At 37.4% G+C, this 23833-nt stretch overlaps 2 protein-coding genes and 1 non-coding gene across 4 annotated transcripts in view; 1 reads left to right on the forward strand and 2 right to left on the reverse strand.

Moving 5' to 3' along the window:
• Positions 1-2763, reverse strand: part of LOC145764782 (uncharacterized) — a 29104-nt gene extending 26341 nt beyond the window's left edge. For both annotated transcript variants that reach the window (XM_082576457.1, XM_082576456.1), the window contains exon 1: positions 2635-2763. In XM_082576457.1, the coding sequence (XP_082432583.1) occupies positions 2635-2707 (73 nt within the window). In that variant the 5' untranslated portion in view covers positions 2708-2763. The remainder of the gene's footprint in view (positions 1-2634) is intronic.
• Positions 2764-5387: 2624 nt separating this feature from the next.
• Positions 5388-5459, forward strand: Trnap-ugg (transfer RNA proline (anticodon UGG)). The gene has a single exon. It is a non-coding gene; the product is annotated as a tRNA-Pro (tRNA).
• A 3035-nt stretch (positions 5460-8494) lies between these two features.
• Positions 8495-19074, reverse strand: LOC145764783 (uncharacterized). The gene is made up of 10 exons (XM_082576458.1): positions 18944-19074; positions 17325-17483; positions 16500-16652; positions 15709-15876; positions 14353-14499; positions 13479-13634; positions 12944-13075; positions 12294-12422; positions 9480-9629; positions 8495-8794 (listed from the first exon to the last, which is right to left on the reverse strand). Exons 1-10 carry the CDS (start codon positions 19014-19016, stop codon positions 8589-8591), a joined length of 1473 nt encoding a protein of 490 aa, XP_082432584.1. The 5' UTR covers positions 19017-19074; the 3' UTR covers positions 8495-8588.
• Positions 19075-23833: the final 4759 nt, after the last annotated feature.

Consider the following 23833-nt stretch of genomic DNA (forward strand, 5'->3'; position numbering starts at 1 on the left):
TTGTTGAAGGTAGGAGTCACAAAAAAGCTTGGGGACTCTTATTCACATGTATGGCATCTCGCGCTATTCATGTTGAGCTGGTTACGTCATTGTCGCTGAGTGATTTTTTACTTGCCTTTACAAGGTTTACAGATTTACGTGGGCAGGTTAATGCTATCTATTCCGATAATGGAAGTACCTTTCAGGCAGCATCTAAGAAGTTACCCGAGTTGATAGAATCAGCTGAATTTCACAACGCCCTGAGACAGAGAGAGATAAACTGGGAATTTATACCTCCGTATGCTCCGGCGCAAGGTGGCGCCTGGGAGGCAATGGTAAAACAATTTAAAATCGCATTTTTTCACATTTTGGACTCTTCAATTCGTAAGCCCAATTTTATTGAACTGCTTACGTACACAGGCAGTGCCGTTCGGATCGTGAACGAACGCCCTTTGGTACCTTTGAGTGACGACCCTAGGGATTTTACTGTCATCACCCCTGCCTCACTTTTGACCCCATACTTAGACCCATACTGTGCTGTTGGGCAACCACATGATCGTGACCAATTAAGAAGGGATTATCGGTTCAATTTGTCACTTTCTCAGCAGTTTTGGAATAAATGGATCGATTTTTACTTGCCAGGTCTTCAGGGCCGGAAAAAATGGCTAAAAATGGCCGAGAATTTGGAGCCTGGTCAACTTGTAGTGGTAGGTTCTCTCCAAGACATTGGTAAACGTGGGAAGTATCAACTTGGGAGGGTGCATGAGGTAGTTCCACAAATTAGGAAAGGGAAGCCTGTGGTTCGTAGAGCCAAAGTTGCCGTCTGCAACTATGATGAGAGTACAGGGAAAGTAAAAGTAGACTACGTGTTGAGGGATATTTCGTGCCTCGCCCCCGTAAAGAACACCTAAGTGTTAGGGTTTGAGCCTGGTTTTGTCTGCGGTGGCCGACCCTTGTCTGAGCCCGGAACAGTCGGTTATTATCGCAACCATTGTATATAGCGTCATTTTAGCGTGTACCTATGGTACCAATTTCATGTATCGTCGTGTTTATTCTTATTGCTGTTCATTCTTTGCATGCCCTTTGTATTTGCGTATTAACTTAAACGTGAGTGATTCAAACAATTTGTGTATCGTGTGTTTTATTCATTGGCTCACGATTGTCCTTCAATTCTTTTTTAGTTATGCCATGTTAGACTGTCATAACTAGGGGCCGCTATGTTACGGCCAATCTCTGTACAAATCAAACGTCATATAAAACCGTTCAAGTCTACTGAATATTACGTCATGGAAGTTGCTAGAAAATGTGCCAAAATTGCACCATCGTTCATAGACTTGTGTCAAACTTGTTTGGACTTGTTTGGGCCTGTTTAAACAGGAAATATTACATCAGCTTGAACACCTGTTGGAATGACTTCATAATTGTCTTTCATTTATTGCGTCACAGTTACTTTCTACGTGAATTTGAGATATTGATATCTATTCTGGTCATTCGTAAAATGATTGTTTGAAAGTTGGCCGCACATTTAACTGTTGGCTTAGTGCTTGCTAGCTGGACAAAGGTTCCGTCTTTTATCCAAGTAATCTGTTGTGTAGTGACAGTTTAAGTGGTGTAGGCGTTGCACCCCCTCGTTTTCGGTAGCCTCGGGCTAATTTTACAGGAATACACTGTTTGAAAAGAAGTTCAAGTGTGTGTTTCTTCGGTCATTATATACAGACGAACGGATCCGGGAACTTTATGTTAAAATTTTCCCAAGAAGAGATTATGGTTTACCGCTGTGACCAGATGTACAATGATGTTCCAGTTTGATTTATCTTGTGCGTCTTGCCAAATTTTAGTAGATTTTTGATATGTGATTGAAAATTTTTCAAAAATGTGAATCTTTGAGATCCTCTTGACCGTTTTCCTAGTATTTTTCCACTTAAAGATAAATCTTCAAGTTCGCCTTTCCTTATGATGTGACCCAAGAACTTCAGCTGTCGCATTTCTAAAGATCTCATTATCTGCTGCTCGCGCCCATCTGTAGGAGAAGTGCTCTGTCCATGGAATTTTAAAAATTCTTCGAAAAAAAACACATTTCTGCAGCTTCAAGCTTTTTTCGGGTTTTTGCCGTTAGCGTCCAGGTTTCACATCCGTACATCAAAATTGACCAAATAAAGCATTTTGTCAAACAAATTTTTTTAAGGTTTTGGAGAGCTTTCGATCTTTAAAGATTTTTGCCATGGTGTTGAAACTTGAGGTAAGAAAGGTTAAGCGTTGCTTAGGGGTTTATACTATAGCAGTCATCAGATGTCATTTATTCAAATAGAATTAATATTGAATTAGAATATGTTTAACTGGCTGTTAGAGCAAAAAAGATATTGCAGTGCGTAATTTTTTGCGAGTAAATTTATCACTGTAATTACATAGTATCTAAACAAGCCTTACTCATAACGATTGTAGAATAAATAGGCCATTGCTCTTAATAAAGAAACTCTCATGTGATTTTAAATTCATTACTTGCAATTACTTACACTAAAAACGGTGACATTTTTCTGAAAATAAAAACTTTTCAACTACATTCTAACCACTAATCAGCATTCTTTCAACTAACCAAATTATTTGTCCTTACATTTCACAAAGTAGCTTACATCTACAGTACAGTATATTTCTTACCTTGACCCTGAATTTCAATTATCAGTATAAAAAGAAACGAAAGAAGAAACATTGAAAACTTTAATAAGCCCATTCCTGCTAGCAGTGTTGTGTGAAACTGTCTTTGCAAGACTGAAATCGGAAATCTAGTTGGTGCTAACTTTGTACAACTTTACAAAAACAATATCGAACATATGTAAACATTTTCTGTACCAGTTTAATTTTAGTATATACAATTAGTGTAAGTCTTGGCCTATATAGCCCGAAGCTAGGAGCTGGAACAATGCATGGAGACAGACGTATCAACTTACTGTCAATGGCACGTTCAGGTATGGCACAAGTTAATTCTATGAATTAATAATTTAATTTACGTATTTTTTAAACTACAATTTAAGGCCGCTGGTAAACCGCTCGCCAACGAGAAGCTGGCAGTTTTTAAAAAGTTGTTTTGCTTCGGGCCTACGTTTTTATTACCTTATGAGTCATAATTTTTCTTTATTCTTTTCTTTGTTTTCCACTTGAAAAGATAAGATTTAATCCGTTTGTGGTTTCGAATTGAGTTAATCGAATAGCTACATAAATGTCAAAGTGTGTATCAGTTGTTGTGTCAAAGTTTCAAGACAAAATTGATCTTTTATTGTGAAAGTTTGCTGCAAATTGTTTTTTACCAGGTATGTTGATCAGCTGCAATTTTTTATGAACTGTTTATATGAACTATTTATGAACTGTTTATGGGAAGGGTCACCAAAATTTTTTATGGCGGTCCTGGCGAGTTTAAAACTGAAAGATGGACAAATGTGGGTGACGTAGTCATTCTGTTTTACATTATGTAGTTTTAACCATTCTCTTTCTGCTGATTCATTTATTTACCACAAAAAACTCAAACTAAGAAGTACCTGTTCTGTACCAGAGCAGCTTAATTGTGGAGGAGGTCTTTAATTTATTCATTATCCAATTGTGGCTTTCTAAATTACCATTATCTCAAAGCATATTTGTACTGCTGTTAATGCAAAATGATACGTTTTCATTTAATTTAAATTATCAGGCTATATTAAAACAAGGCTCTTAAAGACAACACAGTGCACACTTTAATTTGCCACTTTTCTTGTCGTTAAAAACAATTTAAACAATTAAAACTCTGTTTTTGCTTTATGTGGTTTAATGTACATCCATTGTGCAATTAAAATAATAAATTCGAACCAATTTTCAGTAGTTCCAATTCTTTACTGCTTACCTATAATGTCAGAATGTATTTTCATAGGATTTTCTGGCCATTAGATTCTTGTTTTAGTTAGATGATACATGGTTATTTGCCATGGATGATAATAATTTGAAGATTGAACTTTCCAAAACCAACACCTTTTGGTAGTCACTTTCTTATAGGTAAATAGAGTCTGTTCTTTCATTTATCCAAACACGTGTTAGTCCCAATTCATTATGTAGCACACAATTTCTCTGAAAGAAATATTCCTGTATTTAATTTTACCTGTAGGCTATAAGGTTTCTGTTTTCCAAAGATGGAGTGAATGTCTGTTTAATTAAATGGTGTGTAATGTGTATGTCGGCTAGTTTATCTTTTACAATCGTAATGCGGGATTTTATTCTTTTTTTTACATATTGCATCACGCGTAATTTTGCTTCTTATGTAGAGACAGAGAGAGAAAACTTTTATTTCGTCGGTTTTGAAAATGGTACGGTGCAAGAATATAATCAGTGCGAGAAAAAACGAGCACCATGAAAGCTAAATTCCACAACAGACAGGAAGCGGCGAAAGACTATATCAGTCATCGAGCCAGCTGCTTTCCGTGTCTTTAATGTAACAGATGCCAAGCATCGGCAAACCTACGTTTAAACTGCAAAAACCATTAGAAAAATTAGAGGAAAAACAATAATAAATTGTCACATTTTTACAATACAAAAACCATGCCTGCGTTAGGAAGACACAGTAACATGGTGAAGTAAACAAGAGAGAGCAAGCTTGTTACGAAAGAGCAGGAGTGAGCAAATAGGATCTGAATGATTCACTTCTTCAGTTTATTTATTACCGATTGTGTAATAAAACAGTTGTGTAATGTAATTGTACAATTTTTTATTTAAATTGTAAATCCATTTGGTAAAGTTGCACGCATGATATACGATGTAGAATAGATGTGTCTCCGTGAACTTGTGCGAGAAAATGTGCGATGGAATAATGAAATAGCTAGTCTACAATTTGTTGCACTAGCATGTCTTTAACAAATGCCTTTCTACTGTCGTTGGTAAAATCAAGCTGTAAAAAATGATTGATGAACATAAGTATCGAAACATTTAATTTTTGCAATTAAAATGTGTAACTAATTACATTTGAAAGTAATTGTAATCAAAAAATTTAGAAATATGTAATTGTAATGTCGCCTAATTAAAAAAAGTTGATGATGAAATTGCAATGTAATTGCAATTGGTACTGTGTGATTGATCTAATTCTGCTTTGCATAAATAGAATAAACTATGACTTATGCATAAATATAATAAACTATGGCTAATACAAAATGTTGCAGACTAAGTTTAATATTCTGATAGTAATTGTTTTTGATATTTTCAAAAAAATTGTCATGAAGAAATGTCTTACAAAATAATTAATGTGCTGTAGCCTACTTCTCACAACTTTATTCTCACCTAATAAAAACAGATGTTATGCTGCGTGGATTGATTTATTGTGCTTAAAATGCATCGAACTCTCTTCATCGCACAGACATTATTGGTTGATACTATATTCAATTGCGTAATTGAAGTGTGGCTCGTTGGTCTAGGGGTATGATTCTCGCTTTGGGTGCGAGAGGTCCCGGGTTCAAATCCCGGACGAGCCCTATTGTTTATTTTCCGCTTTAATACTTGTTAATTTAATTTTACAACTCGCATTAGTGTGCATGTTTACTTTGGTTTGGGTATGTGCATGTTTACTTTGCTATTGAATATAGTGTCAACCAATAATGTCTGTGCGATGAAGAGAGTTCGATGCATTTTAAGCACAATAAATCAATCCACGCAGCATAACATCCTCATAACTTTTTCGTCATAATATTACTTTCGAGATTGTTGTGTTGAGGAGTAGATACCCAAACCGCAGCGCAATAAGCTTTTGTTTTGTAGTTTTTTGATTGATTGAATGTTTATTTTTGTACCGAGAAATAAATAAGTTATTTTTCGTTACTTGAAAAGGGTTAACACGTGTATAATGGCCGAAAACGTTCGTAGTTTATAGTTTATGCTCACTATAATGTATTATGTTAAATGCCGTGTGGTTGGTTGGTTTTATCTGTCTATGCTGAGAAAGCTTCTTTGAGAGAGAGAGAGAGAGAGAGAGAGAGAGAGAGAGAGAGGGAGGGAGAGAGAGAGAAAGAGAGAAAGAGAGAAATATAGTGTCAACCAATAATGTCTGTGCGATGAAGAGAGTTCGATGTATTTTAAGCACAATAAATCAATCCACGCAGCATAACATCCTCATAACTTTTTCGTCATAATATTACTTTCGAGATTGTTGTGTTGAGGAGTAGATACCCAAACCGCAGCGCAATAAGCTTTTGTTTTGTAGTTTTTTGATTGATTGAATGTTTATTTTTGTACCGAGAAATAAATAAGTTATTTTTCGTTACTTGAAAAGGGTTAACACGTGTATAATGGCCGAAAACGTTCGTAGTTTATAGTTTATGCTCACTATAATGTATTATGTTAAATGCCGTGTGGTTGGTTGGTTTTATCTGTCTATGCTGAGAAAGCTTCTTTGAGAGAGAGAGAGAGAGAGAGAGAGAGAGAGAGAGGGAGGGAGAGAGAGAGAAAGAGAGAAAGAGAGAAAGAGAGAAAGAGAGAGAGAGAGAAACCTTTTATTTTGTCTGAGCTTAGTTCTGGCAGTTTCGCATACTTGAAAAGGCTTTGAACCACTGATGCAGGCCCGGTCACCGAGAAGTTTCCGATTGTTGAAGTGTTGTGGCTTGTGGCCGAGGAATTATTCCATCTTTAAGTGCCGCTGAATGGAGAACAGTAACCTATTTAACGTGCGTTGCTCAAATGCACACCCCAAAAATTAAACCAGCACTGCTTGATCTTGAAACTTCTTCGTTCCAGAAGTCACGCGCTAAGCAACTGAGCTATCGGGGCGGACTTTATTTAAAACTTTATAGGCTACGTGTTTTTATTAGTAAGATGATGTTACACCGCAACTTCAGGTGAACGTAAACGATCTCTTTGTTCTCTTCTATCAAAGGCTTCATCAAAGTCACCCGCATGCCATCAAGACCATTTTGATATCATCTTCACTACATTTTTCATCATTCATGATCATCAGTTTAATATCATGATCAAATAATAAGTTAATTAATCTAAATTTCTGTACCTATCAGTTATCAATTCCTATTCAACATCACACCACTGTCGTTGCTGCGAACACTTTATTTTACTTAAAACGATATATGTAATATGTTTAATATGTAATAATATGCCCTATTTGTGGCCGCATGTTTATTGTTTATTCTTAAATGCTCGTGTTGTTGATTTTTCCTTTTTATATTAGTTGTAAGGTTCAGTCGTCCCCGCATGGTTTCATCAACTGGCACACCTCCAGTTGCTTTAGGTAGGCCTACCTATGTGGAGCCAACTGGTTCTTCCAACTAATTCATCTACTTTAAACTGTTAATAGTAGACTAACTACAAACGAGGATGAAAATTTGTTTAAATATCGAAAAGCGGCAAATACTGCTGTTATGCCACTGATTGCGATTGATTACAATGACGGACTTTGCTCGAAACATAGCTTACGTGAAACTCGCATCGATATACCAACACCTTATTTCAGGGGTGCTCAAAATGCGTTAACAATCTCTGCAACCCCACGGGCTTTACAAAAGGCTGTACAATCTTAAAGCTCATAGGTCGAATTTCAGGAACAAAAATTAGTGAGGCCCACTGAAATTCGTGAAAAAGAAAAATAAAGTCTATGACTACAAAACTTTAAGCACCCCTGCCTTATTTAGTTATTTCACGACTTCACAAATACGGTACTAAAATGTACAGGCTATTGAGAAAGCTGGCTATAGCTTATTCCTTCCCCTCCAGAAAATCCTGCGTAGGCTATCGTGTAAATTGTAGAATATAGCCTATTGTAATAAGCTATTTTCACTAGGTTTGCTTGTCTGGTCGCTAGAATCTTAACAGAGGCTAGTATTGGCTAATTATTGCAGGATTGTTGGTTACAAAAGATGATGTTTACTTCCGGTTGTTCTTCATCAGCTGTTCTTTATATTTTCCTTTTATCGGTTTCAAGTAGGTTAACAGTCTTACTCTAGTGTTGTTTACAAGTCGCAGTGACTTCAGTTGCCTCTTTGCATGTAAGCCTACCTACCTAAAGCATTGCCATAGTTTCATACATTTAATTCGTCTCATAAAATATGGAGACTACACATATAATGCTGGGTAATGATAACCACGTTTTGTGGTGAGAATTTTGATGACGTAAAAATGTGAGAATCTTGATGCTAGGTCTGAGGGTTTGAGAAAGCCTCTTCCAGAGTTTAATGATAGCTTCACATACTTGCAGAAGCTTTGAACCATTGAATCAGGTTCGGTCAACGAGGTGGACAGTGAAAAGCCTCTTCTGGTTGTAACTTTGACTGTAAAAGATTTTATCCATTATACTGCAAGTAGGCTACGCTACTGCTCAATGGATATTTGTCGTTGAAGTGAGTTGCAGAAGCGGTGAGGTTTCAAAGACATGATAGGTGTCTTTGAAACTACCCAACAATATCCGAATCATTTCAACACAGCTTGGCTACCACGAATTAGGCTGTTTATTGTTACCACACAGCAGAATCTTGGTAGCATAGTAGAAATGTACAATTGTCATCTGAATGATGTAATAAAAGACTAATATTCTACGAAGGTAGGTTTAATTGACGAAACATCTTTGCAACTTTAAGCAATAAAAGCTCGGTAGACTGTGAGATTTATCCACGTCTTGGTGTCACGCATCTTGTGCCATAAAGTCCGGGAAGCCAATGCCTGTTAGGTTGGCAGGTTATTTGTCTATTACCAAAAACGAGAAAACCATTCCTGCAGACAACCCGGCATACAGAACCAACGTTGTAGCCGTTTGAACAATTTAACTCGAAAATGGACCCATGAGGCTTCCTTGGGGCACCACAGGATGTAACTGCAACAAAATCACATTAAGATTTGATTGTGGATTTAGTCCTCACCACCGAGATAATATTCTGTATCGACCATGTGTAACACGATAATAGAACAATAGGTCTTGTTGTCTCCGCGGTAAAGCTCACTTCTGTATTTTTTACAAAACCCAGCAACTTCCATTATGGCTCTATATTCAGTAAAACGCTCTTTGCAACAAAAACGCAAATTTTTTTTTATTTTTTTAACATTAAACAGCACTTGATAAATGCATGAAATAAAAAGATTAAGGACCACTGGGAGCAGGAGTAAGCGACAGTAAATCCTGCCCATAGCGGCTATGCTCCAGTCTAGCCTTTATGCAGTGCAAAGATGACTTTTGCAGACATATTAGGCTACATTGTTTTAACCTTAGCAAGGAATTAAATGAGCTTATACACTGATGCTTGTTTATAGAGCCCGAGCACTCTCTCTGACGTCACGCGCTCTGGAATCCACTTGATTTGTACAAATACCGCGGGCTATTAGCGCAATCCTGCGTCTCGCTTAGTAATCTACTGAATTGAATTTGGGAATTATAAGCAATAAATTTTTGGAAGAATGCCTAATCGCATTCTGACTATATAGTGCTTCATGGAAGGGCATGCTAATCAGCAGCGTCCGCAACACTCGCAACAACACAAAGAAAGTGCATAAACCAATATTACCTGGAGGTCGTTGGATAGAAATGCAACTTGGTCTACATCCGGGATTGCAACATATTGTTCCGCGCCTGCATCTCACCGTACGGCAAGTTCTGCAAGGTCCAATCCATGCCGGGCTACTGCTAATTCCATTTGAAGCTGGGCATCTTCGGTCTGATGATAATAGTGAAAAGTTATTTTTTTTATAAATATTTTTAATTTTCTTTTGAACTATATTAATAGGTTTTGATTTTACGTTTTAAAAAAGTTTAAGCTTGCGCCTTCATGTATGTGATGCATCAACCAGAAACGAATATATCAAAAGTCTACTGTCTTGTCTCCACTACTTCAGATATGTCATTGTTTAAGCTTTACTATCAATTTGAACGTTATCTATTTGGAACTAGGCCTAATAAGCATTTAGGCGTTTGAACGCTTTTCAAGTTTTTTTATTAAAATAGAATTTTGGGCATAACTATTCGCAGAGCATTGAACAGGGGTCACCAAACTTTTTTCTCTGAGGGCCGGATTGCTGCGAGATTAACAGCTGCGGGCTGGATGCAAATTGCGAAAAGATATACAACTATTTAGAATCTCCATTGACTTGAATTGAGCACAATAAATAACAAAGTCAACGGTGGAATAACAGAGTTGTGATGAAAATCGAAAGGGTGCTGGAAAAGTTATCTCCTGCTGTTATACACTACACCCTACAGGGCATCGTGCTTTTGACAAAACATTACATCTTTCCAAATTTGGCCTAGGCTGTCCCCATTTGTGGTGGCCTAATGATAAAAACAGAACACCAACATGTAGGCTGCCTGGCGGAAAAATGTACAAATTCAACATACAACAACGAACTATAAGAACGAACAATTTTAACAAAGAAGTCTCTATTACACAAAAAGAAAAAGCCAAAGACGGTTGCTAATGGCAAGGGAAGCACATGTACAGAACTGTAGTGCAGCTGTAATTTCCGCTCACCGCTCACTAAACACTCACATTGGCATACCAACACTTTTAGCCTACCAACCTACGCAGGCGCGGATTTATGGGGGGGGCCCAGGGGGCCCGGGCCCCCCCCGAAATGTTGCGAGGAATTATTGTTGAAATTCTATGTATCCGCATCAAATCGTTTGATATGCGTCTACACAACTGATATTAGTCCCACGGCAGACTTAACTTATCTGGGAGGGGGGGGGGTAATTTTTTGTTATTATTATGGTTAAAATCATCCATCGATCAGACTCCTTTATTCCGTTATACAACTGTAAATGCATTTTAATAGCAACATTTGTTGGAGCTGACTCAGCTGAAACCAATGCTGAACCAAATGACGTCAGTTGAAACAATCTGAAACCTTGAATGGCTGTTTTATAGTTTTTAGCCTTCATTATAATTTCAATCAATTGCCGTCTATGCTTGCAAACATACAAACATCCAATTGGTCATGGACACTGCATACAGGGTTTTAAACCAGATTTCAAGTTTACTTTGCATGCTTAGCAATTTTTATTCAAGCAAAATGTATTTTTCAAACATTCACAATTGATGAAATGGCTGTTTCTTTTAATGTATATTTTATTTTATGGCATATCGTATATGTCGTAGTATAGTGGCGTAGCCAAGGGGAGGGGGGGGGTTACAACCCCCTCCCCCTTTGGCACGCGTGTGACATCACGATATTGAGAATAATGCTTTCAGTCTCTGTTTCTCTAAAATAAAGTTTTCCTAATTTTAAACGAAACTGCATTAAAAGAGCGAGTTTTGCCAATACCAAACATTTAAATATCTCAGCCAGGAATTAGCAACAAGAAAACATAGAGACTTAGGTTTATTACCGAAAAATCCGAAGAAAACATGATCTTATCACCATTTTACAGGAATATTTATACCCACATTTTTGTTGAAAATGCTCCCAGAATGCACCAAATTCAAAGCAATTTTTCAAAATTTTCTGGGGGCTGCCCCCCAGACCCCCGCCGCTGGGTGTCGCATTTGGCGAAGACGCCGACGGGCTTCGCCCGCCGGCCGTAAAAACCCCCCCTTTCAAAATTCCTGGCTACGCTACTGTCGTAGTATCATTGTTAATATCTGTTTTATCTTTTTCTTTCTGTTTAATTGATTTTCAAATTTTCTGGCCCCCCCCGAAAAAAACTCCTAGATCCGCGCCTGAACCTACGTAACCAACCAAAAACTGTTTCATGTTTTTTTTTTAAATCTGCATCATGCACTACAGTTTTCAGACAACCATTTTATCTGGTGCAGATCTTTACCAAGTCAAATCGTAACTCGGTTTGGGTAAGCCATGTGTACCTGGAGTTGCGGCCTGATTTGCCACATTTTGCAGATTTTCATTACCGCTACTGCTACTGTCTGATTGAAAATTTCTAGGTTTTTTTTTTTTTTTACGAAGTCATGTAAGTCTTGAAGAAGCAGTAGAAAATCAGAAGAAGCCAGATGAAAAGCGCTCAACCAGACTGTTAAAAAGCGATTAACAGTCTGTCTCTAATTTTCGAAATCAAATTGTGTTTGTTTTTCAACGTTTGATAATGTTAAAATCCATTGTGTCACCTAGGGAAGACAGTAAAGAAAACGTTAAAATATTTTTTTTAGAAAAAATCATTCAGACAGTCACCAAAAATGTGACAAATCAGGCCATACCTCCAGGTAGCCATTGGGAAGCATTTGTACCAGATGGAGTGGCTATGGGGTCATTAGTTAGTGTGGTTTAAATTTAGCAGAATTGAGATTTGTCGTGGCATACCAGAAATGGTTTTATGGTAATGGGTAGGCCTACCAATTTCACAGTTCTGGCACCTAGCTACCGTGTCGTACCTTGAGAAGTGTCAATGCATGATGTTCCACAGGGATGGGGGCAACAAGTGAGACCTGGTGGGCATCTCCGAGGACAAGACACTGATGCAACACAGACTGGACCAATCGGACGAGCAGGGCATGATGGATCTGTAGCAAACAATAATGTCAAAAGTGGTCAAACTTTTAGTGATATTATTGCAGCAAGAGGGTGCAACAGGAACAATTTTGTGTGTCGACCATCAGACTTGTTTGTTGCGTGATGTAACTAAACAAGTGAATTAGCTCACAGCAAATTATGGATGTACTTTGGTGGGCTGCTTGATTGGGGTTGTCAGGTGACTATTGTCTTGTATAAAGACTTGCTTTAGGAATACGAGCACTTTTCAAATAAGATAGTGAGTTTTTATAGCTTTTATCCTCTTGCTTTTATTTTTAAATTCCCAAGCTAATCCGATTTACTAATCCGCACCTGATGCAACCCAATTTAATTTCACCTCAATATATGTTAGATTGTTGAAAGATGTTGTTTCGCTTTATTACCCTGATCATTATCTTTTATCGTATTTTTGTTTTACACTTGGCAGTGACTAATACTGCAATAGTGAAATTATTTCTGAACGAAAACAAGTCACATTTTAAATAAGGAAATCTTTTGTCTTATTACAAACCTGGGGGAAGAGGTATGCAAGCAGTTCCACAAAAACTAGGGCAACATATCTGTCTTGGAGGGCATCTGCGTGGGCATTGTTCTTGTGCAAGACAAGGACCCCCTGGTTTAATTAGAGGACACCTTGGATCAACTGCAAGTAAAGAAAAATGCATATTTACAAAAAAAGTTGTATATCATGACTCTGTAACCAACCAAAAACGTTTCCATTTTTTTAAAATCTGCATCAACTCATAATTCTGTTTGGCGCAGCATTTCTACCAGATAGATAGGCTATGTGTTTCTGACAGTAGGCAATCATTCAGGGCATCGGACATTATGCTGGTGGGTTCTGGGTGAAATATATTAAAAGACAACTGAGGGGAACACAATAGACTGAGCTATGATACATTTGGTATTTTTCAGTATCATACATTCAGCTTTAAATTAAGACGGTGGAAATCGATATAGTAGCTTTGTCTACAATTAAAATCTATCGTCTGTAATAATCCGGTATTTAAGTGTAAGTATCACAGCTTCCTTTAAAAATCAATTACCAGTGGGCTCAGGAATCGGAATGCATTGAGGATTGCATGTATAATCGCAGCATATTGTTCCAGCGATGCACAAAATGCTTGCACAAGACAAGCATGTACCAGGACTAGGGGTTGCAACTGCTTGTAAATTTCTTGGCCTTTTTGGACACCGAGGATCTGTTGAGTAATGACAAGAAAAATTTAAATGAAGACTAAGATCCAAGGATGTCGAAGTGTACTTTCTGAAGCTGTTTTGAAGCTGTAGGTTATACGTCACTACTTGATTTCTGGCCGTGAAAACATCTAAACTAACAAGGGAATTCCAGATGTCTAGCAGTAAACTTATTCCCAGAATGTTCACATACTCTAAATCTTAGAAAAATTCTCTATTTGCAGAATGGTTGTATACTCTGATTGCTCATCTCAGCAATCTAACTCTCAAAAAAGAATTATTTTGCCTCTCCCAAAAATGGGTTTTTAATGATATCAAACGTTTTAATGAAATTGTATTACATGTTAAATGGCGTGTGATAAATGCTTGACTGCATTCAGCAGCTATAGGCCTATGTTTAAACAAATTCTTTATTTCAAATATTAAAATATTTGGCCCCTTCAACAGTTACTTTGGCCCCTTAAGATTTTCTTTCTACCTACGTCACTGTGGTTTGGGGTAATCCCCCGATGCTTTTTAAGGGCAAATGCCTTATTTCCATTACGCTAAAAGAAGAATTCCATCGTAAAGTGAGAAGAACTGAGGGGAACGCAATTTTACTGTACTCAGCTTTAAGTTAAGATCGTGAAAGTCAATACAATAGCGTTGATCACAATACAAATCTATTGTTATGATTATCCAGCCTAAGTGTAATTATCACAGCTTCCTTTAAAAATAAATTACCAAGATTTGGAACGCATTGGGGGCTGCATCCATAATCGCAGCATATTGTTCCAGCGATGCACAAAATGTTTGCACAAGACAAGCATGGACCAGGACCAGGAGTTGTAACTGCTTGTACATTTCTTGGCCTTCTTGGACACTGTGGATCTGTTATGTAATGAATAAGTAAAAGTCAAACAGCCACTAAGGTCTGAACATGTCGAAGTCTACTTGAGGCTGTATAGTTGATCTATGGCCTAGAAACAACTTAACGATGGCAAGGCAATTCCAAATGTCTGATTACAGAAAAAAAGTAATTCTAACATTAAATTTATTTTCAGAAAGTTGCTATACTCGAATCAAAATACCTACGTCTCAACATTTTAACTAGGCTCCGAGAAAAATGTTGAGCCAACGATTGTTATTTTAGCACAGGTTCATAGTTGTAAGCTATGGGATGCCCAGCTAGCTGCCAAAGGGGGAGTGCGTTCAGCAAACTTCCTGCCAAATGATATTCAAATTGAAAAGATGATATTTTAAAATCACCCAAAACTTTTCTGTTGCATACTAGCGTGTGATTTCTGATTTGACGTTTTGCAAAATAGCTTTAGGCCTAAATCAATTTGTAATTGTGTCATTTTGCAATGAGATTTTAAACTTATTTTCAGAATTTAAAGTACTAAGAAAGTATAGGTTTAGAAAATATATTACTAATCACTTGCGAACGAGAAAATCTTAGGAACTCTTAAACTACACTTTGAGCTGATGAGCAGTAGCTTAATGTCTCAACTGCAAAAAAACTATCATTTTTTTGCAGGTTGTAAGTTCTCTATGTGTAGGACAGGTTAAATTTGCATTGTGATGGTTAATTTTGATGGCATTGTGATGTTAAATTTGCATTGTGATTTGTTATTGTGATGGTTTGATGAGTAAATAACGTTAAATTAGCTTTGGAATTGTTTTTCAAAGGCAAAATTTGGGTAGTCACAACTCTAAAATAACGATTTCTCCTTAAAGTTTGAAAAATATCTGGCAACACTTTTGCAGTTATTAGACATCTCGTATTTCTATGAATCTCTGTTAGATAAAAATTATTTGTTTTGTAAGATATCGAGAGCAAGTAGTTGATAGTGTTTACATAGAACAACAATAACCTATTGGCTTTGTAATCCTGGCCTTCAGACACACAGATAAAACTTCTATAAAACATATTTCAGGCAAACAGAAAGCAGGTACCGGTATTTCATATCAAAATATTCGCTGGTCTAATAAAAATCTATAATTGAGGAGAACACTACAAGTTTTTCATATGAAAAGGGTACGTAAAGCATCTGATAAGAGTTAAAGAACTTCAAAATTTTGTTGCAAAATACTCACTGAGTGTACACGCAAGTCTTGAAATTCTGCGTCCGTTTGGTCTTCTGAAGACCGCTGTGCATCCCCCACAAAAATTATTTGTGCAAATAGCATCAGGAAAATTTGGACAGCTTTCCACATCGCAAGGTAGACCATTGCATCCGACTAAAGGATTGCTTGGTGGGCAAACTATCGTATAAATGAAAATAGTAAACATCGCATTTGCCATCCACACACATGACGTCATTGACAATACTGCTTACAAAAAATGTTCAACATCATTACGTTACCTTCCGTTTTCACGTTATGTTATAGGTTGGCTTGTTTAATTTTTATAGCTTTTTTTATATTGCACTGAATCCATTTAACAATATGTTTGTCTCAATGCCTTACAAGGCAGGTAGTTTCAGCATGATCAAGAGTATTTTGTAGCAACTATCTTCCGTATGTCAAAACGGTAAAATAAAGATGTGAAGTAGTTATGCTCCCTCGAGCCCAGGGGCTGACCTAGCAAATAATTTTAAAGGGAGAAATGTCAACCAAACACAATGATTTGTTTGTCTACATTAATTTGACCTTGCAAATATACAGTACCTTAAATAAAGTTACTTTTTCTGTGTTGTAAGGGGGGAGATCGCCTCAATGTCCCCCTGGATCTGCCATTGTACACGTCATGTAACTTATAAATTGTTTTTTTTTCAATGTGTTGTTTGCTTGAATACCAGTTATAATGCATTCGAGGCATAGCTACACGCCATCGTGTTGTATTTATATGATATTTAGTTCATTCATGCTCTGAAACAAGCTCTTACCTGGTTCTGGTACAACGGCAACGCATTCAAGACCACAACCAGGAATAAAACAACAAGCTTGCCCAGCTGAACAAGTAGGAGGTCCAGTGAGAGAACACTGGTCACGCATCACAAGGCAAGGTCTATCTATAACTGGACATACCGGATTGACTACTGCAAAAAATACAATTTAGTTTATTAAGATGCCAAGCACGAAGCCTTTTTATCTTGTTACTAAGAAGCCTACGAATATCAGAGGAAGCAAAAGTTTCTTTCTTAAGTAAAATAACTTTATTTTCAATTTAATAAGCGAGAATTCCAAATGCTCAGGAAAGTGCTTAATCTGATGCACGTCTCTTAAACGGAAATCCCTCTGCCTAGATCTGAATTAGATTAAGTAACTGTCTCGGTAGCGATGATAACATAAACCTTTATCTGCAATCTGTCGTACGAATAAACACAACTGCTACGCAAGATTCACAAAGAACATACACAACGGTCTTTAGCATGCAAAAACGTTGCACGAAAAATGGCGCATGTTTGTTTTCTTTATCCATCCGCCATTTTTCGTGCAACGTTTTTGTATCCTGAAGACAGTTTTGTATGTTCGTTGTGAATCTCGCCTTGGAAATCACTACTACACTCTATAGAGATGCAACAGTTGGAGTAGAACTGAAACAGATTATCATGTAGCATAATACCAGCGTTATAACCAGGTCAATCTATTTTAACCTATTTCCAATCACATCTATTATTATTATAAACAGAATATTTTGTTATTCAAAGCGCAAAGATAGTTTTCTAAACTAAGTGATCATTAATTTAACATTTTTAGGCGCTTTTTACCTGGTGGTCTTGTTGGCCGTGGACGCGGAACGCATATTGATCCACAGCCAGCGCGGCAGCAGATCTCGTTTCTCCTGCAACGTCTGTTTCCGAAGCATGATGGACATGTACCGCCATATGCGGAAGGATCGATCGCTCGGAGTGCTGGGCAGCGCGGGTCTTAAATGGAGGAAAGCGCTTTTTATGAAGCGATCAATTGTAAGTGACATAACCTACTTTTCAGGGGTTGTAAAAGATCACAAAATGAATGTATAAACGTAAATACAGTATTAACAAAACTTAATTTGTCATACGAATAGAACTGATAACTACAATAGAATCATAGAAAAAAGACTTGGCAATAGCCTATTTGCTGTACATTATTAGAACGAACATACTGTAAATCTTGCTTCATTTCAATTTATACTAGCACTAAGGATACGATATCGAATATGGCGTGTATACACCAGAGTTTGTGATATGTGGATTGATTTAGATTTTTACTTAAATCATGTTGAATTGCAATAGTGCATTATACAGTATATAAATATTCAGGCGCGAATCTAAGAGTTTTTTCGGGGGGGGGCCAGAAAATTTGAAAATCAATTAAAAAGAAAGAAAAGGCTAAACAGATATGAACAATGATACTACGACATATACGATATGCTATAAAATAGACATTAAAAGAACCATTTTCATCAATTGTGATGCCGAGAGACTAATGTCAGCTGTTTAGAAGCTTATCAAACCATTTGATGCGGAAACATACAATTTCTACAATTTTTCACAAAATTTCGGGGGGGGGCCCGGGCCCCCTGGGCCTCCCCCATAAATCCGCGCCTGTAAATATTTCTTTATCTTGATGCTTTGGTACGGTGCAACAGCCTCTTCAAAGAGACTCCGACAGTATTTTATTATGGCATTAATTGATTGTCAACGTTATAAAGGGACTTTCGAAACAGCATGATTGATGGTTTTAATGCTGTTTAAGCCTCTAAGCCGCTATTTTAAAACTGCATTTTTCACCACAAGTTGTAGAAAACCGTGTGTTGCTACAATCGGCTGCCGAGAAACATATAGTTGATAAGATAATAATCATGTTTGTTTTTATACAGCGCTGTATCCATCGTAGAATGCGTTGTTCCTCAGCGCTTTACAAAGTAGACAGTGTCAATGCAGCCCTATGGAGGCACAACTGAGTACATTATTACCCAAATCCATTCCATTACTCAGTGCCAAACAGGAATTAGATTCAGCACCTTTTTTAAAAAGTGTTTGGTATGACCCGACAAGGTATCGACCCATGACTACCGATTCAGACGCACTAACCACTAAGCCACTAAGCCGGTGGTTTAAATGGCTAGCGTGGGAGCTACACCGTTATGGTTAGCGAATCCCAATTGCTCGCTGTAGGCTATTAGTGAGTAGGCCTACTCATCCTTGTTCTGATAACCAGGAGGGACGCTCCCTTCTTCGCGCTTTGTGTAGCCTCCTTTGTCGGTTACAATCATGCAAGTGTTTTTTTTTTTTAATTTTTAGGCTAATAAAAACTCATCCTACAGTAGCCTATACCAGGCATATTAAAACCTCACTTTTGCTGATATAGGCCTAGTGTCAAACTACTGTAAAATGATATTTACCTTGAGTCTGGCTTTTAACTGTCAGTACCATAACAAGCAGCAGGCCAAAGGGCAAGGCAATCGAAAGCTTCATGCTAATCTGTGGGTGTGTGGTTTAGAAGTCTCATTCAAGACTGCTGATTTCAAACACATGAAGCCCAAACTTTGTAACTCAAATCTCAAATCTTATATCAAATTGGAAAAAAGTTTGTTAAAGGTCAATGTTTTTATATGTTTTGTGTCACTAAATTACGTTGCATTAATTTTTGAGTGATAGCCTGAAGCTACTGGAACAAGCGGCGATGATGGCGACAATAACACAAAAAGGAGTGGCAATCACGACTACAAGATAAAAAATTAGTTTTTCAAGAAAATTTTTTTTAGCTAGAAGGTATTTAACTGGAAAAATTTACCTAGAAAACCGGATGAATTACTTCAACAGTATTCTTATTGAAAGAGCTTCTTTCAAAAGTGTAATTGATTAAGAGTTATTAATTTGTCTTAGAATCAAAGTATCATTGGATTCACGTTCTTTTGGTCATGTTTTTCCCCCAACAACATGCAATTGGTGGGAAATTTTCTTCCTCGTTTAAATCCATTTTATTAGTTGCAATCTGTGTAGATGCCGTCAACCAGGTCTACTTTGAACACTTTTTGCACTTATTTGCTTGTATTTTTACGCGTTTTTAAGCTATAAAAAGCTCAGATTTATCCAAAGTTGGGGCTGTGTGTAGACGCTTAAGGAGGTGCAAGCAATTTTTAAACAAGTAAAGTTTTGGAGCTTTTCCCGCAAAACTTTTGGGTGTTCAAAGTTAGGGTTGGAGTATTCTAACTTTGAACACTCACTTATTATGCATATTTTTGGCCCTAATTGAGCAGTTTGTTCAATCTTATATGTCACGTAGCATTATTTTGAACACGTTTTCCCATTTAAAAAAGTTTCATGAAATAACTGCTAAAAAAGTCAACAACAAGCCGCCTCCCAGCGAAATTTTCAAGTTTCTCCCGGACGCGTCCCATGATATTGATAAATATTAAACTGCCCTGGATCATAAAGCAAAACTATACGTAAATTAAAGCCACAATTACTATTTTTTTGCAAGGTTTAATAAATCACAATGTAAACGGTATTAAATTTAATCATATGAAAAAGCAGTAGTAAACAGCGATCAAAACACCAGCCCACTCAATGGTAATGTACAACATGTAAAAAGGAACTGAAAAGGGTGAACAAGGGTGAAAGTCAGTTCACCCTAATTAGGGTGAACTGAAATGACAACAAACATCACAGTTCATGCCATGTGCATGGGAAACATGGCGCAAACAAACAGTGGCGGCTCGCCTATATGACCAACAGTGGCTTCAGATCACCGCTAAATGAGATGCAACCACGGTTTATGGAGTATGCTTATCAATAATTCAAGTAAATATAGCCAATAAATTAATGTAGCCGATCTGTAGGCTATGCTGAAAAATAAAATTAATTAAATTCCCATGTAAATAATACGATAGCACCAATAAACTGGCTTGGCACAACAGGATTGGTCTATAGCAGGGGTCACTAATATTTTTTGCATGCGGGCCACTTTGGCACTAAGAAGAGTCTTGGCGGGCCGCACTAATAATATGTTAGGTAGGTTGACTCTTATGCTAGAAAAGAACGCATTTCGTACCCAGCATCCAGCGTTACATGTTGTTCATATTCATGTTAGAATACCGCAGCAACAAAATTAATCGAACAATGCTACTGCCAGGCCAAGCTCCTTTTACAACACTTGTGACATTTTTTTAACAATGCCTAATAAACGAGGCCACTTGTTTTGCGCACTTATAGCGAGGCAAGCGATTTCATCAGAATATTCATCGCCAAGCAAGAGTGGTGTTGTCACTTCTCTTCACAAAAGATATCTTGCAATTAACAGTTTCAGTTAACAGTTCAGTAAACAAGGAAATGTTTGACACATCGCAATACAGGCAACAATAGTGACCTGCAAACATATCAGCGAAAAATAGGCTCCAATAAATTTGTTATACCCCGACTGGAAAAATCTCCCTCAACAGAATAGCGCTTAATGCTCCAAAGATTATTATTACTTGAAAACATTCGATAAACTGTAGCAAAATGTAAATCCATAGCCCTAATCAGCCGAGCTAATCACGTTCAGATGGAAAACATATTGCTTAATAAAAAAATGTCACATTAAGTTTTTGCACTAAGAGGAAGTTGCAAGCTCTCAACATACATTTCCACCATCTGTTTCCCCGCTCTTTGTGTTGAAATTTCTCCGAAGCCATTGGTTTTTTGTCAATTTAGCCTTTGCATGGAGAAGAAGGCTTTTACAGAAAACTCAACTTTTTTTAATTACGCACAATCAAATAAGTTTTTTTAAGTTGACATTTATCTTTAAGCGTTTTTTAAACTAACAATAATTTCTTGATGGTAAGTTACAGTTAAAAAAAAAAACACTTTTAAAATCAAACCCACGAGTAAGAAGAACCATGCAGTATTTTTCTCATAGCTCAAATCCTTTATTTGGAAACATTTCGTACAGCCAAGAATCTAATCCACTCGCCTTGAATAAATGACCATCAATTTGCATGGCAGGAGTTTTACTTGATCATGACTTATTATTGGCTTATCAAACTTGCTACCTCGTTGCACTTTGAACCGTTGTCAAAGTGCTAAATGAAAAAAACTCAAACACTAAACAACTTGCCTCACCAAAAGGCTCCAATTTGTGGAAGTGGTTTGAAATTTCCTTGAAGTAAAAGCAGCTATGAAACAGCTACAAAACAGTAAATATTGCAACAGATGGTGGAAATCTTTTTCCTGAGTTACTGTGAAATCCCCTTTTGGTAGGAAAATTAGTTGAGGCATATTTTATTAAACAATATGCTTTACTTCTAAAATTTAAAAGTTTCATCTCTTAATGGCAATGCATTTGCATTTTACATCAGTAAGTCGAATGCTGTCTGGCCCTAACAGCCTTTCAAGCTTGAAGGTCTGTTCTGTTGAAATGATTTTTTAGAGTCAAATTGCAGAAGTGTACCAAAGCCAAAGTTACAACATACAAACAAACATTTTGTTATAAAATTGAGATGAACGAGATGTATCCACGTGTATCCGATTTGTAATGCTCATTTAGGCTTAGGATGTTGCTATGCAGTGGGCAGGGAATGGGATGGGATGGAATGAAAGATGGAATGGAATGGAAGACAGATTTTGGGATGGAAGATGGAAAATGTCAAGGATGGAAAGGAATGGAAGATCTTGATGATGGGATGGAAGACAATCTTCCATCATTCCATCCCAATTCCATCATTAACTTTTTTAATTTTCGGTTCGTATTAAACCAACGGGACTGTTGCCTGACACATATTTGTTAAACGTACTGTCGTTAGACAGAATTGACCAATTAGAAAGCTATGGTTTTTAGGTTTATTTGTGGCATAATCAACGCGGAGATCACAAAATGTGAACATGGAAGATGGAAGAAATTTCTGAGATGGAATGGAAGATTTCTAAGATGGAATGGAAGAAAATCTCAGGGTGGAAGATGGAAAAAAACGTCTTCCATTCCATTCCATCCCATATCCTGGCAGTGGGAAAAGAAAATTAGGTAGGCCTACAGAACTTGTCTGGAACAATCTGTTTTTGATTAACCAAACATAAACCAAAATAAGAATTGAAACGCATATGTATTTATATCTTGGCTTAAGTTTAGCATAGGCTACTGTGGGTCTACCTACAAATTAGATTGCACTTAACACCTATAAAATTCAATATTGCTAGCTTCATTTATATGCATCTATGATTTTACTCATTATATTACGTGTAGTGTAAGCTATTATAGCTTCATATAATAAACGTAGGAGTGTGTCAAGCAAATAGAGTAGACGACCTGGTATTGACACGTAATAGTATGGAGGGACTGGAGAGAAAGTTTGAGAAATGGAAAGAAGCATTTGAAACCAAGGGTATGAAGGTGAATCTTGAAAAAACAAAAATGATGGTGAGTGGAGCAGAAGGAACAGTTGTTGAGAACAGAGTAGATCCCTGTGGAATATGTGGCAAGAGAGTGATGAGGAATTCAATGCAATGCAAGGAATGTGGAAAGTGGGTACATGCAAGATGTGCTAATGTCAAGAGAGCCGCAACAAGATTGGCGAAGTGTTTTGTTTGTGGGAAATGCAGTAAAGGAAGGAATGTAGTGGAAGGCCATGATAATGAGTTCTGCCATGGCATCGAAACAGTGACAGACTTCTGTTATCTGGGTGATCGGATAAATGGAAGTGGTGGATGTAAAGCAGCGGTGACAACAAGGGCAAGATTGGGCTGGGCAAAGTTCAGGGAATGTGGGGAAATGTTGTATGGCAGAAAATTTTCACTAAGGATGAAAGGAAAAGTATATCGGAGCTGTGTGCGGCCTGCAATGATATATGGTAGCGAGACATGGGTATTGAGAGAGAGTGAACTGGCAATCCTGAGAAGAACGGAAAGGTCAATGGTGAGAGCAATGTGTGGGGTGAAAACGAGAAGGGAAAAAAGGACTGAAGAATTGTTGGATATGCTAGAGATGAGAGAGACCATAGACCAACTGGCAAGGGCAAATGGAGTAAGATGGTATGAACATGTGATAAGGAGGGAGGAAGGAAGTTTTCTTAGAAAGGCATTAGATCTAAATGTGGATGGGAAGAGGAAACGCGGTTGTCCAAGAAGAATGTGGAAACAACAAGTGAAGGATGAATTTAAAAAAGTCGGACTGAAGGAGGAAGATGCAAGGGACAGGGTGAAATGGAGAAAATGGATTAAAACAATTGCTGCGCGGAAACAATCGGCCACCCCCACTAGTGGGGAACAAACCGACGATGGATTATGATGATGATGAGACTGAGAAAGCGGTTTTGAAG

Source organism: Aplidium turbinatum, chromosome 2 (genome assembly GCF_918807975.1).
Source record: "Aplidium turbinatum chromosome 2, kaAplTurb1.1, whole genome shotgun sequence".
Lineage (NCBI taxonomy): Eukaryota > Metazoa > Chordata > Ascidiacea > Aplousobranchia > Polyclinidae > Aplidium > Aplidium turbinatum.

What these genes read in the sequence shown, in the direction of transcription:
- LOC145764783 (XM_082576458.1), bottom strand. Translation starts at nt 19,016, where the DNA reads ATGAAGCTTTCGATTGCCTTGCCCTTTGGCCTGCTGCTTGTTATGGTA. An exon ending in TGCCGTTGTACCAGAACCAG is followed by an intron (nt 15,877 to 16,499) that starts GTAAGAGCTTGT and finishes TTTATACGATAG; the next exon opens with TTTGCCCACCAAGCAATCCT. An exon ending in TCCGATTCCTGAGCCCACTG is followed by an intron (nt 13,076 to 13,478) that starts GTAATTGATTTT and finishes CTTTACTTGCAG; the next exon opens with TTGATCCAAGGTGTCCTCTA.